We start from the raw sequence: 12,387 nt of genomic DNA on the forward strand, positions 1-12,387 counted from the left end.
TCGTTTTGGACAAAAAAAAATTTCAAAAGTTGATGCATTTTGGTGTTTTGCTTAGAAATGTAGCTAGATATATTTAAAAAACAAAACCAAAAAGAGGTTAAAAGCACCTAAAACCAAAATGAAACGCTCCTCCTCCCCCCCCAAATTTTTGTTCTGGATCGAATAAAACATTTTGTTTGATCTGAAACAGAATTTTTTTTGTTTTTCGTTTTGGCAAGGAAAACTAAAAAAATTCCCTTTCTAGTCGACCCCAAAAGATGTAAAAAAAATTTTCACTTTCCTAAAAAATCAGTTATTTGTTCAGCTGTAAATACTTTGTTTCCTTCAGTACTCTTCCCTTTTCTTAACTTCCCTCTCCATCTAACAGGCGGTGGTAAACCTCAATCTCATTTTCCAGATGAATCTTGATGTCCAGGAGTAATTCATACTCTGAATTCTGGCATTCCATATCATCCCTTATCTGTTGCACTTGTGTCTCCATGCTGCTAATCACCACTTGTATTTCTGAAAGTTGTGCACAATAACGACCTTCTGTCTCTGTCAAGGTGGCTTCAAGAGATTGTTTCTGACATAGAATAAGAATGCACAATACTAATATGAGAGGGTGGAAGAAAAACCTTAATAACAATGAGATATGAGCACATGAAATTTAGGAGCCTAAGCCCCATCTTCAAAAGCAATGTAGGCACTTAGGAGCCAAAGTCCCATTAACATTTTACCTTAGATCTTTGGTTTAATAACATGGAATATAAAGATAAAGAAAGCAGGTTTTATTATTTAGTATAACAAACCACTCAACAGTTAGTAATGTACAATTTTAACTCTTTAAAATGGTCACATATTAGTTTTCTTTGTTGATATACTATTTGTGCTTCTAATAGCATTACAGAAAAATGGAGCCAAAAGGTGAAGAAAGCCGCTTTCATTTTTAGTATAACAAACTACATGACCATTAACAGAACATGATTTTATCCTTTGATTGCTATAGAATATTTGTTTCCTTTGTTAGTAGACCCTTATTGTGTCAGTTTGTGTCAATGTGCATGTATATCATTCCATTTTATTTTGAAGCACTGCAGTTCTTTTGCAATGCTACCCCATGTTTCATTTTTTTTATGCTTTAGTGCAGAAGTTGTTTGAAAGACAAAGTAAAAGGAGAAATTTATAATGTATCATATATCTCTTGCATGTAAAGTGCGACACCCTGACTTCATCAAAGCCAATGGCAAAGCTCCCATTCACTTCTATGAGGGCAGGATTTCACCCAAATGCTATTTTAGGGGTGCAGATTTCAAAAACGCATATAAGATTTAGGAGCTTAAGCCCCATCTTCAAAAGCAATGTAGGCACTTAGGAGCCAAAGTCCCATTAAAAATTTGACCTTAGATCTTTAGAAATTACTCATACCAGAACAAGTTGGGATTTCAGCTCTATCTCCAAGGCTTGAAGAGTGCGTTTCAGTTCAGTAATCTGCCTTTTGTTGGTACTGGTCTCCTCAGCACTAAAGTTGATCTGTACATTGAATTCTTTACTCTGAGGTATTGCAATAACAAAAAAAAAGTTATTTAGTGAAGCAAAATGTCCAAGTTTCATGGAATTGAGTCTGCTTTCAGAACACTTGTTAGCATTTAGTTACCTTTTCACTGAACCAGGCTTCAGCGTCTTTCCGATTTTGCTCAGTGAGGGCCTCATACTCTGCTCTCATTTTATTCAGAAGAGTAGTGACACCAATTCCTGGAGTAGCATTAATTTCTACATTAGCATCACCAGAGATTGTGCTTTGCAAACTTTTCATTTCCTAAATGAAGAGAAAAGAAGACTTGTGGCTTGATCCTGCAAGGAACTAAGTTCTCTAGCCTTCATGCTCAGTGTTCAGAGTACCTTAAGGAAATGTCTATGCTGCAGTGTAAGCCCAGGGTTCAAATTCAGGCTCAAACTGCATCTCACTTCCCTACAAATCATGCTAACCCAGGGTCCGAGGACCCCACAGATGTGGAGGGTCTGAACCTGAATCAGTCTGGGACTTAGGTTCAAGCCCTATTGCTTTGTAGTGTAGATGCAGCCCCACTAGACTTCTGGGAGTCAAGCAAAAGTATTCCACAATCCCATGAGCCGACTTGCTTTGTCCTTTGAACAGTCAAGTTTGGTGGACAGGACAGTTTTCCCATGCTTGCACCATAAACAAAGAGCTAGCATGGCCACATTTTGAGAGGGCAGTAGGAAGTCTGAGATGTGGATGGTTGGACTTGGCCCTGTATAATACAGTGTAGGCGCTTGAGCACCACGTTGGGACCCAGGGTTCCACAATTCCTAACCTGGAGTTACAAATGTGTGTAGACATACCCTAAGTGGCTTGTTCGTGGTCTGCCTAGTTCTATTGCTTTTTATGCCATGTGTAAGCAGAGTCAGGATGAGCTCCACCCTGACATCTGGTGGTGAGGTGTGGCAAGTTTTGGAAAAGAACTTCAGAGGCTGATCTCATTTGCATAGGCACACCCACCCCGCCTAGAATGAGGCCATAGCTGCCCAAATGGTCACTTTGGCTGCTGTGGGATCCCCAGTGTCTCTGTTATTGGGGCAGGAAGAATAAATTGTTATTACCCTGATTATGGGAATCAAGGACAGTGGAACTGTACTTGGCCTTTTGTTATGATGGAGGGACTCACCATCAACTAAGTAGCATTCGCTAGGCAAGGGACATGGGTTCCAAAACTCTGTGAATTGAGAGAGAGGCTGGAGACAGGTATTAGTACCTGGTGGTGTGGGCCCCTTTGTGAGGGCCTGAAACATCAATTGCACCTCTGTCTCTCTCCACTGTGGAACATCAGAGCTAATTTTGGGTCTATTAGGAGTCTAGCTACAGGTGCTGAGCTGAATTCACTTTGACCTTATGGTGCACCAGCACTGAGGCTCCCACTACTACAAGCTGAAATCACTAAAGAGCTAAAATCACTGAGCGCTGTGTCAAGTAGTGGGGAGCCTAAAGATCTGGAGCGGAGCAGAGCAGTTCGTGGACCGGCTGGTGGAGCAGTTCATGGGATGGTGGGAGCTGCTTGTGGGACGCGGAGCGGAGCAGTTCGTGGGACGGTTGGTGGAGCGGAGCGGCTCAGAGTGAAGTGCGCGCGCGCACACACACACATACGAAAAACACTCTGCAGATGAACTCTGGGGCTGGACTTTTGGGTTGTTGGACTTTGGGTGATTTCTGGATTGCTGGACTCAAGAGACGTTTGGGTTGTGGGACTCAAGAACCCGAGGGAAAGGACATGGCCCAATTTGCTGGGATGGGTCTTTGCTCATGGTTTGGTTGATGAACCCTAGTTGTGGTGTTTTCCCAATTTAATGCTGATGTCGTTTACCTCATGTTATTAAAGATTCTCTGTTACACCGAGACTCTGTGCTTGCGAGAGGGGCAGTATTGCCTCTTTGAGGCACCCAGGGGTGTGTGTAAGATTTTCCCAGGTCACTGGGTGGGGGCTCGAGCCAGTTTTGCATTTGCTTTGATGAGAGGGAACCCCTGTGTACTGAACCTGGCCCTTGCTGCTATCAACTCGGCCTGGCAGAAGGGTTACACATGTATACTTGTTTCAAGTACATGGGGATAAGATTTGCCTACTAACAAAGTATTCCATCTAACAGTAAGTAATAACAAAGTGTAAAAACCATTTTAAAAAGACTAGCTGCATAGCCCTTTATAAAAATACCTGTCAATTTATGATTAACATCCAGATTTAAAAGATTAAGCACTTAAATTTAAAAATCCAGTATTATGCTTTTAAATTTTGTTTTAAAGTACTGAGTTAATTATAATACACACGAGGAATTTTTTCCCCAAAGTCTCAGGATGTAAACTCAGAATTTTGTTTTCAATATATAGTTTAATTAATAAATCTGTTTGGAAAGATGAATCAGAGCCATTAAATGTATGTGAGCACTCTGTTTTGGCCAAGAATTCTCTAAATCATATAGTATTAAAATTTAAAATAGTTTAAAACTAAGATTGAGTGTCATTAAAATTTTGCCACATGAATTAATATGTGAAGGAATTTGCTTCCACATCTCTTTATTTATCAAGTGTATTGCTCTGTACATCCATAGAGGGGCAAAAAAGTACAACTTTATTTCATGTTCTTTTACCTAAAGAAATCATAAGGCAATCCTCTTGATTTGTAAAGATATATGAAAATGAATCCTTTTCTTTCAAATGTAAATCTTTGCAAAATTGCAACAAATCCCTCCCTTATTGCCAGTTATGAATTCTAACAAATGTCTGACTAGTATAAATGCTATAACTCACTAAATAATTGGCTAGATTGTGTCTTTGCCAGAAGTCATGAATGAGGATCAGTGTTGTTGTTGTACTGCACCATGAGAAGACCAGGGACCATATTGTGGCACCAGAGACTCAGTAAGGTTCCTGGTTTCCTGCTTATTCTGTGGGGAAGTAATCTGTGCCAGCCCCCTACCTGGTGCAGATTACTTCCTCCTCCATGCAGGCTCAGCTGTGCTGAGTGTGGAGCCAAATCTCTCTCCACTCCCGACTCTTGCCAGCCCACTTCCCACTAGCCATGTACTTGGAATGGGGAGTAGTGACACTGCAGAGACTGCTCTTTTCAGCACTGCTACCTGCAATATTGATACACTGCACAGAAGAGCAGGGGGGCACCAGACACAATCTTTCTCCTCTGCATGGTGTGCATAGTGAGTGAGAATCTTGCTCAATATCAAATTATCAAAATTTACAATTTATTTTGTCCTTAAATTTTTCTGAAAAGCAGTCTCTTTTATAATGTATACCCCCAAAGAATAAAAATATTATCTAATCCTTCAAAACAATACTTTACAAAGATAGTATGCAATGAATTATTAATAAACAAACATCTTGGGCCTGATTCTCAGCTGCTTAAAACAGCGTACCTTCATTGACTTCAGTGGAGCTACACCCGTTTATAATAACTGAGAAATTTGGTCCCTTGACTTCAGGAAGCTAGTTATAGATCCTACTTTACCTCCTCATGGTTCTTCTTGAGGTAAGCCTGCTCTTCATTCAGGTTTTCACTCTGCATCTCCAGGTCACTCTTGGCAAGAGTTATTTCATCCATGACTTTACGTAGACCATTGATGTCGGCTTCAACACTTTGGTGGAGGTATATCTCATTCTCATATCTAAAAAAAATTGTTAAAAAAAGTAGGGTCAAATTGTAATACCATAGCCATTGCTGCATGGTATCTTATTCCACAAACAGTACATTTAAATCAGTGGGCGTACTCACTGAATAAGGTACTTCTCAGTGTGAATAAGGTTGGCAGAATCTGGCCCTTAAATCTAGAAATCAATTTAGATCATTTGAGTAAAAATTATTTGTTTTCATCTCTTTTGCTAATTTGTAAGTTCTGGAAAATGCATGCAATCAAAATTTCCATTGACTGAAAGATTGGGTTGATGGCCATTGGACATTAGTTTTACAATCTAAATCCCTCTACAATTCTATTATTTTTATAAACCACCAAATGTGTGCTAAAATCTGAGTTATACATTGTATTACACAAAGAGTAATTGTAAAATATTTTCACAATATGAATTTTTTACAGAGATGTTAATCAGTGCTGGAATCTGTAAAAAGATTTAAGAATTATGCTTGGAACATAATGCAAAAGAGAGAATATTGAAAGATTCTAGTACAGTGGTCTAATAGTATTAACTTTTGCATGATTTTGGCAATACATGTCTAATATAATTAATTCAACTTACTTCGGTCTGAAGTCAGCAGCAGCCAGCCTGGCATTGTCAATTTGCAGAATGATCCTGGCATTGTCAACAGTTGCAGCAATGATCTAAAAAACAGCATGAGGTACTGAAAAATAAGTTATTTCTTGGACTCTTGTAAGTTTGACAGGTTTACTTGTGTCTCATGGATTGGATGAACTTAATCAAAGTCAATGGAGAAAAAATTTAAGTAGTTAAAAAACCAATATCTGATACTTACATGAATAACTAAAATGATAAAATATTTGCTTATCTTGGTTAGTTCAATATTTTAGAAATATTTGATCATTTGTCCACATTCTCCTTTTTGTTACTCCATTCATGCTTATTCTCATTTTTCTTTTTCCATATCCCTTTCCAATAGTTAACCTAACACCAGGTGTGCATCAACTTCATACCCCCTCTAAAATAAAGCCACATTAGGACAATGTTTGACACAATGATCTCTTTCTTGTAGTTTCCTTTAATTCTGGCAGTCTTTATAGCTCTCTACTTTTGGAGATTTGTGAATATCTCCTGGGTTATGTCAGTGAACTTCCGCTGATTTTCTTAAACTTGATCTTCATTATGAACCTATTGAGTACATTCAGGTCCCTGGAGCCCAATCCTGCTGCAAATGAAATTGTCAACTTATTTATAATGTAGGCTTGATATTTGACATTAATATTAGCCAGAGACATAGTTAACAATTTACTTTTCAGAATAAGACAATAATTAAATGCATTATTTAATCCCAATAACAAATTGTTTAAAAATATAACTTCTTACCTGATTTACAAGGTTTTCAATAATAGCACAGTATTTACTGTAGTTGTGAGGTGTTCCATCAGTATGTGGTCCAAATTTCTCTTACCAGTCCTTGATTTTGTGTTCAAGCTCTGTATTTGCCTCTTCCAGAGCATTTACTTTGCCCAGGTAGGAGGCCAAACGGTCATTAAGGTTCTGCAAGGTTTCCTTTTCGCTACCTGAGAGAAGTCCACCATCTCCGCCTGTAGCACCAACAGCACCATAACCGAAGTTATAGAAGGACCCACCTGCTCCACTTCCAATGCCACACCATCCAGAACCAGCACCCCAGCCTCCCCCAGACCCATACTTTCCCACTCCAGAACCTCCACCCAAGCAACACGCTCCACCACTAGGTATTGTTATAGATGCACCGCCACTCCAGCACCCTGTCTTGCTGAGCCAGACATGCCAGTCTGCTCCAGCACAGACCCAGGGTCTGAACCAGGTGCCCCAAAGCTGCAGACTTAACTGAAAGTAACTTAAGAAGAGTTCCTGTCTTTAACACTCAGATACCCAACTCCCATTGGGGTCCAAACCCCAAATAAATCCGTTTTACCGGTAAACTCATAAATTGTTCGCCCTCTATAACACTGATAGAGAGATATGCACAGCTGTTCTCCCCCCCCCCCCAAGTAAAAAGTGATTTTATTAAATTCAGAAAGTAGGATTTAAATGGTTCCAAGTAGTAACAGACAGAACAAAGTGAATTACCAAGTAAAATAAAATAAAACATGCAAGTCTAAGTCTAGTACAGTAATAAAACTGAATACAGATAAAATCTCACCCTCAGAGATGTTTCAATAAGTTTCTTTCACAGACTGGACTCCTTCCTAGTCTGGGCACAATCCTTTCCCCTGGTACAGCCCTTGTTCCAGCTCAGGTGGTAGCTAGGGGATTCCTCATGATTGCCACCCCCTTTGTTCTGCTCCACCCACTTATATATCTTTTGTATAAAGCAGGAATCCTTTGTCCCTCTGGGATCCCACCCATTCTTCTCAATGGAAAAGTACCATGTTAAAGATGAATTCCAGTTCAGGTGACATGATCACATGTCACTGTAAGACTTCATTACCCACTTGCAAGCCCACAGGTATACAGGAAGACTTACAAGTAAAACAGAGCCATATACAGGTAATTGTCCTTGGTAATGGGAGCCATTAAGATTCCAAACCACCCTTAATGGTCCACACTTTGCATAACTACAATAGGACCTCAGAGTTATATTTCATATTTCTAGTTTCAGATATAAGAGTGATACATTTATACAAATAGGATGACCACACTCAGTAGATTATAAGCTTTGTAATGATACTTTACAAGAGACCTTTTGCATGAAGCATATTCCAGTTACATTATATTCACACTCATTAGCGTATTTTTGTAAAATCATATAGAGTACAACTTCACACTCTCTGTAATGAGTTACATGTGTTTGCAATTTTTGAAGTTCCTTTTGCCTGAAGGCTGTGCAAATACTTCTGGGTTGATTTCATCTTATTTTGTTTCTTCAATCAGGATAGTGCTGAATAACTATGGGCTAAATTGTCACTTTACAATTTTCCCTGAGCAAGGGGATGCATGTAGTTGTGTTTCCCCAGAAGCAGCCTGGCAAGCCAGTTTTGACTCAGAGCTTTCTGGTCTCTTCACTGCAGTGGGTAGGTAATATACTATACTGGGTTTATGCCTGGCTCAGCATATATAATCTGGCACATCACACAGAGGGTCGGAGCCAAGGCTCTGTCTAGTCCCTGCCCCATCCTGCTCACCTGCAAAATGTGGAGGTGTGGGGAGGAAATAGTGGTTCTTTTTCGAGTGGCTCTGCATGTTCCCACTTATGGGTATTGTGCCACCTAGTGGTCCTTAAGAGCAGAACCTTTTCCAGCCAGTGTCTGTTAGAGTGCTTATGCGTCCTCTTCTGCCCCTCCGCTCAGCATCTCTGAACGTTCTGAGTGTAAGGCTATATAAAGGGGTGCAGAGCCCTCCACCACCTCAGTTCCTTCCAATTGCATGCCAAAGATGGAAGGGAACTGCTCTGGTCCATTTGGATCTGGGTATTTTTCCTCTGTTCTTAGTGTTCTGTTAATTGTTTAGTATTGTGACCCTGGTCGCTGGAGGGGCCTCACTGAGATTGCTCAATCAGGGCAAACTGCAAAGAATGGGCGAGACGATCCTCCAAACTGATGGTTTATTCTAATAATTAGCAAAAAGAAAAGGAGGACTTGTGGCACCTTAGAGACTAACCAATTTATTTGAGCATAAGCTTTCGTGAGCTACAGCTCACTTCATCGGATGCTGTAGCTCACGAAAGCTTATGCTCAAATAAATTGGTTAGTACCTCTAAGGTGCCATAAGTCCTCCTTTTCTTTTTGCGAATACAGACTAACACAGCTGTTACTCTGAAACCCATCAAATAATTAGGTTAATCAAGCCAGCAACAAAACAGCTTCTGCAATACCTTACTGGTTATCAAGAAGCGAAAATACAGCTCCCCTAAAGCAGTCCACCTGTGGTCTCCCACCCAGACAGCCCAGTCAAATATGGTGATGATTATTTCAGGTCTTATCCATATATAAAGTTCCACCAAGAGATTGGACACATTACCCACCAGGTCAATGAATATTTCAGATTTTACCCAAATGCACGCCTATAGCCAATTCTTATGAACTAATCTAAGATTTATTAAAAAAGAAAAGAGAGTACTGTGGTTAAAGATCATTACACATACATATATGGATAAAGTTCTTAGGTCAGTTTCATAGCAGAGATGGTGAGCTGCTAATTTGTAAAAAGTTTGTCCAGAATCAGTTCCATAGGTTATAGTCCAATAGGCAGTCCATGTGCAGCGTTTGTTTAAATTCTTCCATGAGAAACAGCAGAGTAATACAGAATTGAGCTGGAGGCCTCAGTCTTGTGACTTAAACTTCCCCTGACAAAGTTCAAGCGATTTGAGATGAACAGGATCAGGTCCCAAAGTTCTTTTATAGTTGAAGCGCGTCTGATAAACCTCTTGTCACAGCAAGCATTCCTTGATGAAGAATGTATATTGTTGCTTTGAAGTCAATTCCTATTTCCTATGTATACACAGGCAGTTAGTTGCATTGATTAGCATATGGCAATTAACCATTCAAATGTTCCCAGTAGGTAGTTTACTACAAACTTTACAGAGAAATAAAGACGATATTATTATAACACATGTTTCATCAAGAGTTCCTGTACCTGCTGTTGGTACCAGGGGGCTGCTACCCCTGAATGGATCTTGAATGGCTCCCAGTGGAGCAGATTACTGTCATACCAGTGAAAAAGGTCCACAGTAATTAGCTTGCATACACTGCAGTTTATTCAAGAAGGAATTACACAAGTGGTAAAGGGTTACATTAAGCACATAACTCCTGTGTTAGACATTAAAGAACTATACAGTAAGAGCTTGAAGGGTAAACCCCTTTAAAATCCCTCCTGGCCAGAGGAAAAATCCTCTCACCTGTAAAGGGTTAAGAAGCTAAAGGTAACCTCGCTGGCACCTGACCAAAATGACCAATGAGGAGACAAGATACTTTCAAAAGCTGGGAGGAGGGAGAAAAACAAAGGGTCTGGGTCTGTCTGTGTGATGTTTTTGCCGGAGACAGAACAGGAATGGAGTCTTAGAACTTAGTAAGTAATCTAGCTAAGTATGTGTTAGATTATGATTTCTTGAAATGGCTGAGAAAATAGCTGTGCTGAATAGAATGAATATTCCTGTCTGTGTGTCTTTTTTGTAACTTAAGGTTTTGCCTAGAGGGATTCTCTATGTTTTGAATCTAATTACCCTGTAAGGTATTCCCCATCCTGATTTTACAGAGGTGATTCTTTTTTTTACTTCTATTAAAAGTCTTCTTGTAAGGAAACTGAATGCTTTTTCATTGTTCTAAGATCCAAGGGTTTGTGTCTGTGGTCACCTATGCAAATTGGTGAGGATTTTTACCAAACCTTCCCCAGGAAGTGGGGTGCAAGGGATGGGAGGATTTTGGGGGGAAAGACGTGTCCAAACTCCATTTTTTCAGGAACCCAGATAAAGTTTGGTGGTGGCAGTGGAAATCCAAGGGCAAAGGGTAAAATAATTTGTACCTTGGGGAAGTTTTAACCTAAGCTGGTAAAAGTAAGCTTAGGAGGTTTTCATGCAGGTCCCCACATCTGTACCCTAGAGTTCAGAGTGGGGAAGGAACCTTGACAGAGCTATACATTCCTCTTAGTGAGCCTCTCTTTCACAAACATACACAAACAGACCCTGTGCTAGCCTCACACAGTTCCTGCTTGGCAAACGGAGAAGGTAGTTAATTCTATGGACAACGACTTCTCTCCAGGTCTGGTCTCCTCAGCCCTCTGGTCTGTCTCAGATTCCCTCAAGGCAAGGCTTTGGCTGCCTGGAAACCCCTCTGGTCACAGTCCTACTCGAGCCCACAGAGCAGAGTTTTGGCTACTCTGTCTAGCGCGCCGTGAAGCGTCAATTAAGGAATTCCCCCAACCGTAACTTAATTTGCTTGATTTTTATACTCTTTTTCCTCAGAGGAGTCACATGTCCTAAAAGCATGCCCAGTGGGCGTGTGGCTACTAATTTTTACTAATTAAAAATTTCTTAATTAATACTTTAGGAGGAGACTGCAGAGTGGTGCCAACTGAACATTATCCCACATTCACTCCCTTTTCAGTCATTCACTTCAGCCCCCTGTGTGATGTCCTTCAGCAGGGTTGAGATGCCCCGGTCAGCCCATGCTCCATTCAGGATGTTCTGCATATGTTGTTTGCTTTCAAGTGGACATATTTGCTGATCCAAAGATCAGTATTGATCATACACACAGAATGGAGCCAGTCAATTTCACCTCTGCCATCTGCCTGATGCTAAGAGAAGGATTCTGCTCCCAGAATCCTCTTTCGCAGTTCAGTCACGTCAAGCCATGTTCTCACCATTCATTCAGTATGGCCACACCAATTCAGCACCATCCCAACACTTGCGATGGTACAGTCTCATTGCACTAGAGTTGGGGCAATGTCTTTTGCTTGTCTTAAGCAAGCCCCTGAAATTTGCAGGGCTGCTATCTGCAATTCTGTATACACATTTACTATCACATTATGCTTTCTATTTGGCTTTAAGGGGTGATGCTAGATTTGGTACAGTGGTGCTTCAGTCTCTGTTCTGTTCAGTTTCCTCCAAGTTATTTTCAGCACTGCTTATTAAACAATCCGTAAGTGGGAATATGCAAAGCAACTCAAAGAAGAAATGAAGGTTACTTACTTGTAACCGGAATTCTTCAATATAGCACCCGCCATCCCCTCTTTCTCAGAGTCCTTTTATTCTGTGTCTGTGGGTTGGTGGTGGAAGGAACTGAGATGGTGGAGGGCTCTATGCCCCTTATACAGCCTTGCCCTCAGAATGTTCTGAGACACTGGGCAGAGAGGGAGGAAGGGGTAAATGAGTGCTCTGACAAACTGCTTGGAGAAGGTTTGGCTGTTAGGCATCAGTAGGTGGCACAATACCCATAAGTTTATATATGCAGAGCCACCTCGAAGAACTGTTTACAAGTAAGTAACCTTCATTTCTGTGGAGTCTGCTTCTTCTGCTGCACTGTGACCTTTGCAGTAGAAATATATTAATAAAGCCCTAGTTGTGACATTAGTTGGACAATAATACACTCATCCTGACGCTATATATTTTTATAACCTCTTAGAGGCCACTTTCACATGAATAAAAACATGAAAAGAGGCCATTTATGGAAAAAGAACATTACTGAACCACAACTGCTTTGTGTCCTGTTTTCTGTTATTGATAATATTTTACTTTAAATAATGTCTCTCCACAT

At 40.4% G+C, this 12,387-nt stretch overlaps 1 protein-coding gene across 1 annotated transcript; it reads right to left on the bottom strand.

The window, feature by feature from the left end:
* Positions 1 to 343: 343 nt before the first annotated feature.
* Positions 344 to 11,857, bottom strand: LOC102931162 (keratin, type I cytoskeletal 10). The gene is given in 7 exon segments (XM_037887227.2): positions 344 to 565; positions 1,408 to 1,533; positions 1,637 to 1,798; positions 5,010 to 5,166; positions 5,753 to 5,835; positions 6,536 to 6,905; positions 11,823 to 11,857. Coding segments are annotated over 7 exon segments (1,155 nt in total).
* Positions 11,858 to 12,387: the final 530 nt, after the last annotated feature.

Source organism: Chelonia mydas, chromosome 27 (assembly GCF_015237465.2).
Source record: "Chelonia mydas isolate rCheMyd1 chromosome 27, rCheMyd1.pri.v2, whole genome shotgun sequence".
Lineage (NCBI taxonomy): Eukaryota > Metazoa > Chordata > Testudines > Cheloniidae > Chelonia > Chelonia mydas.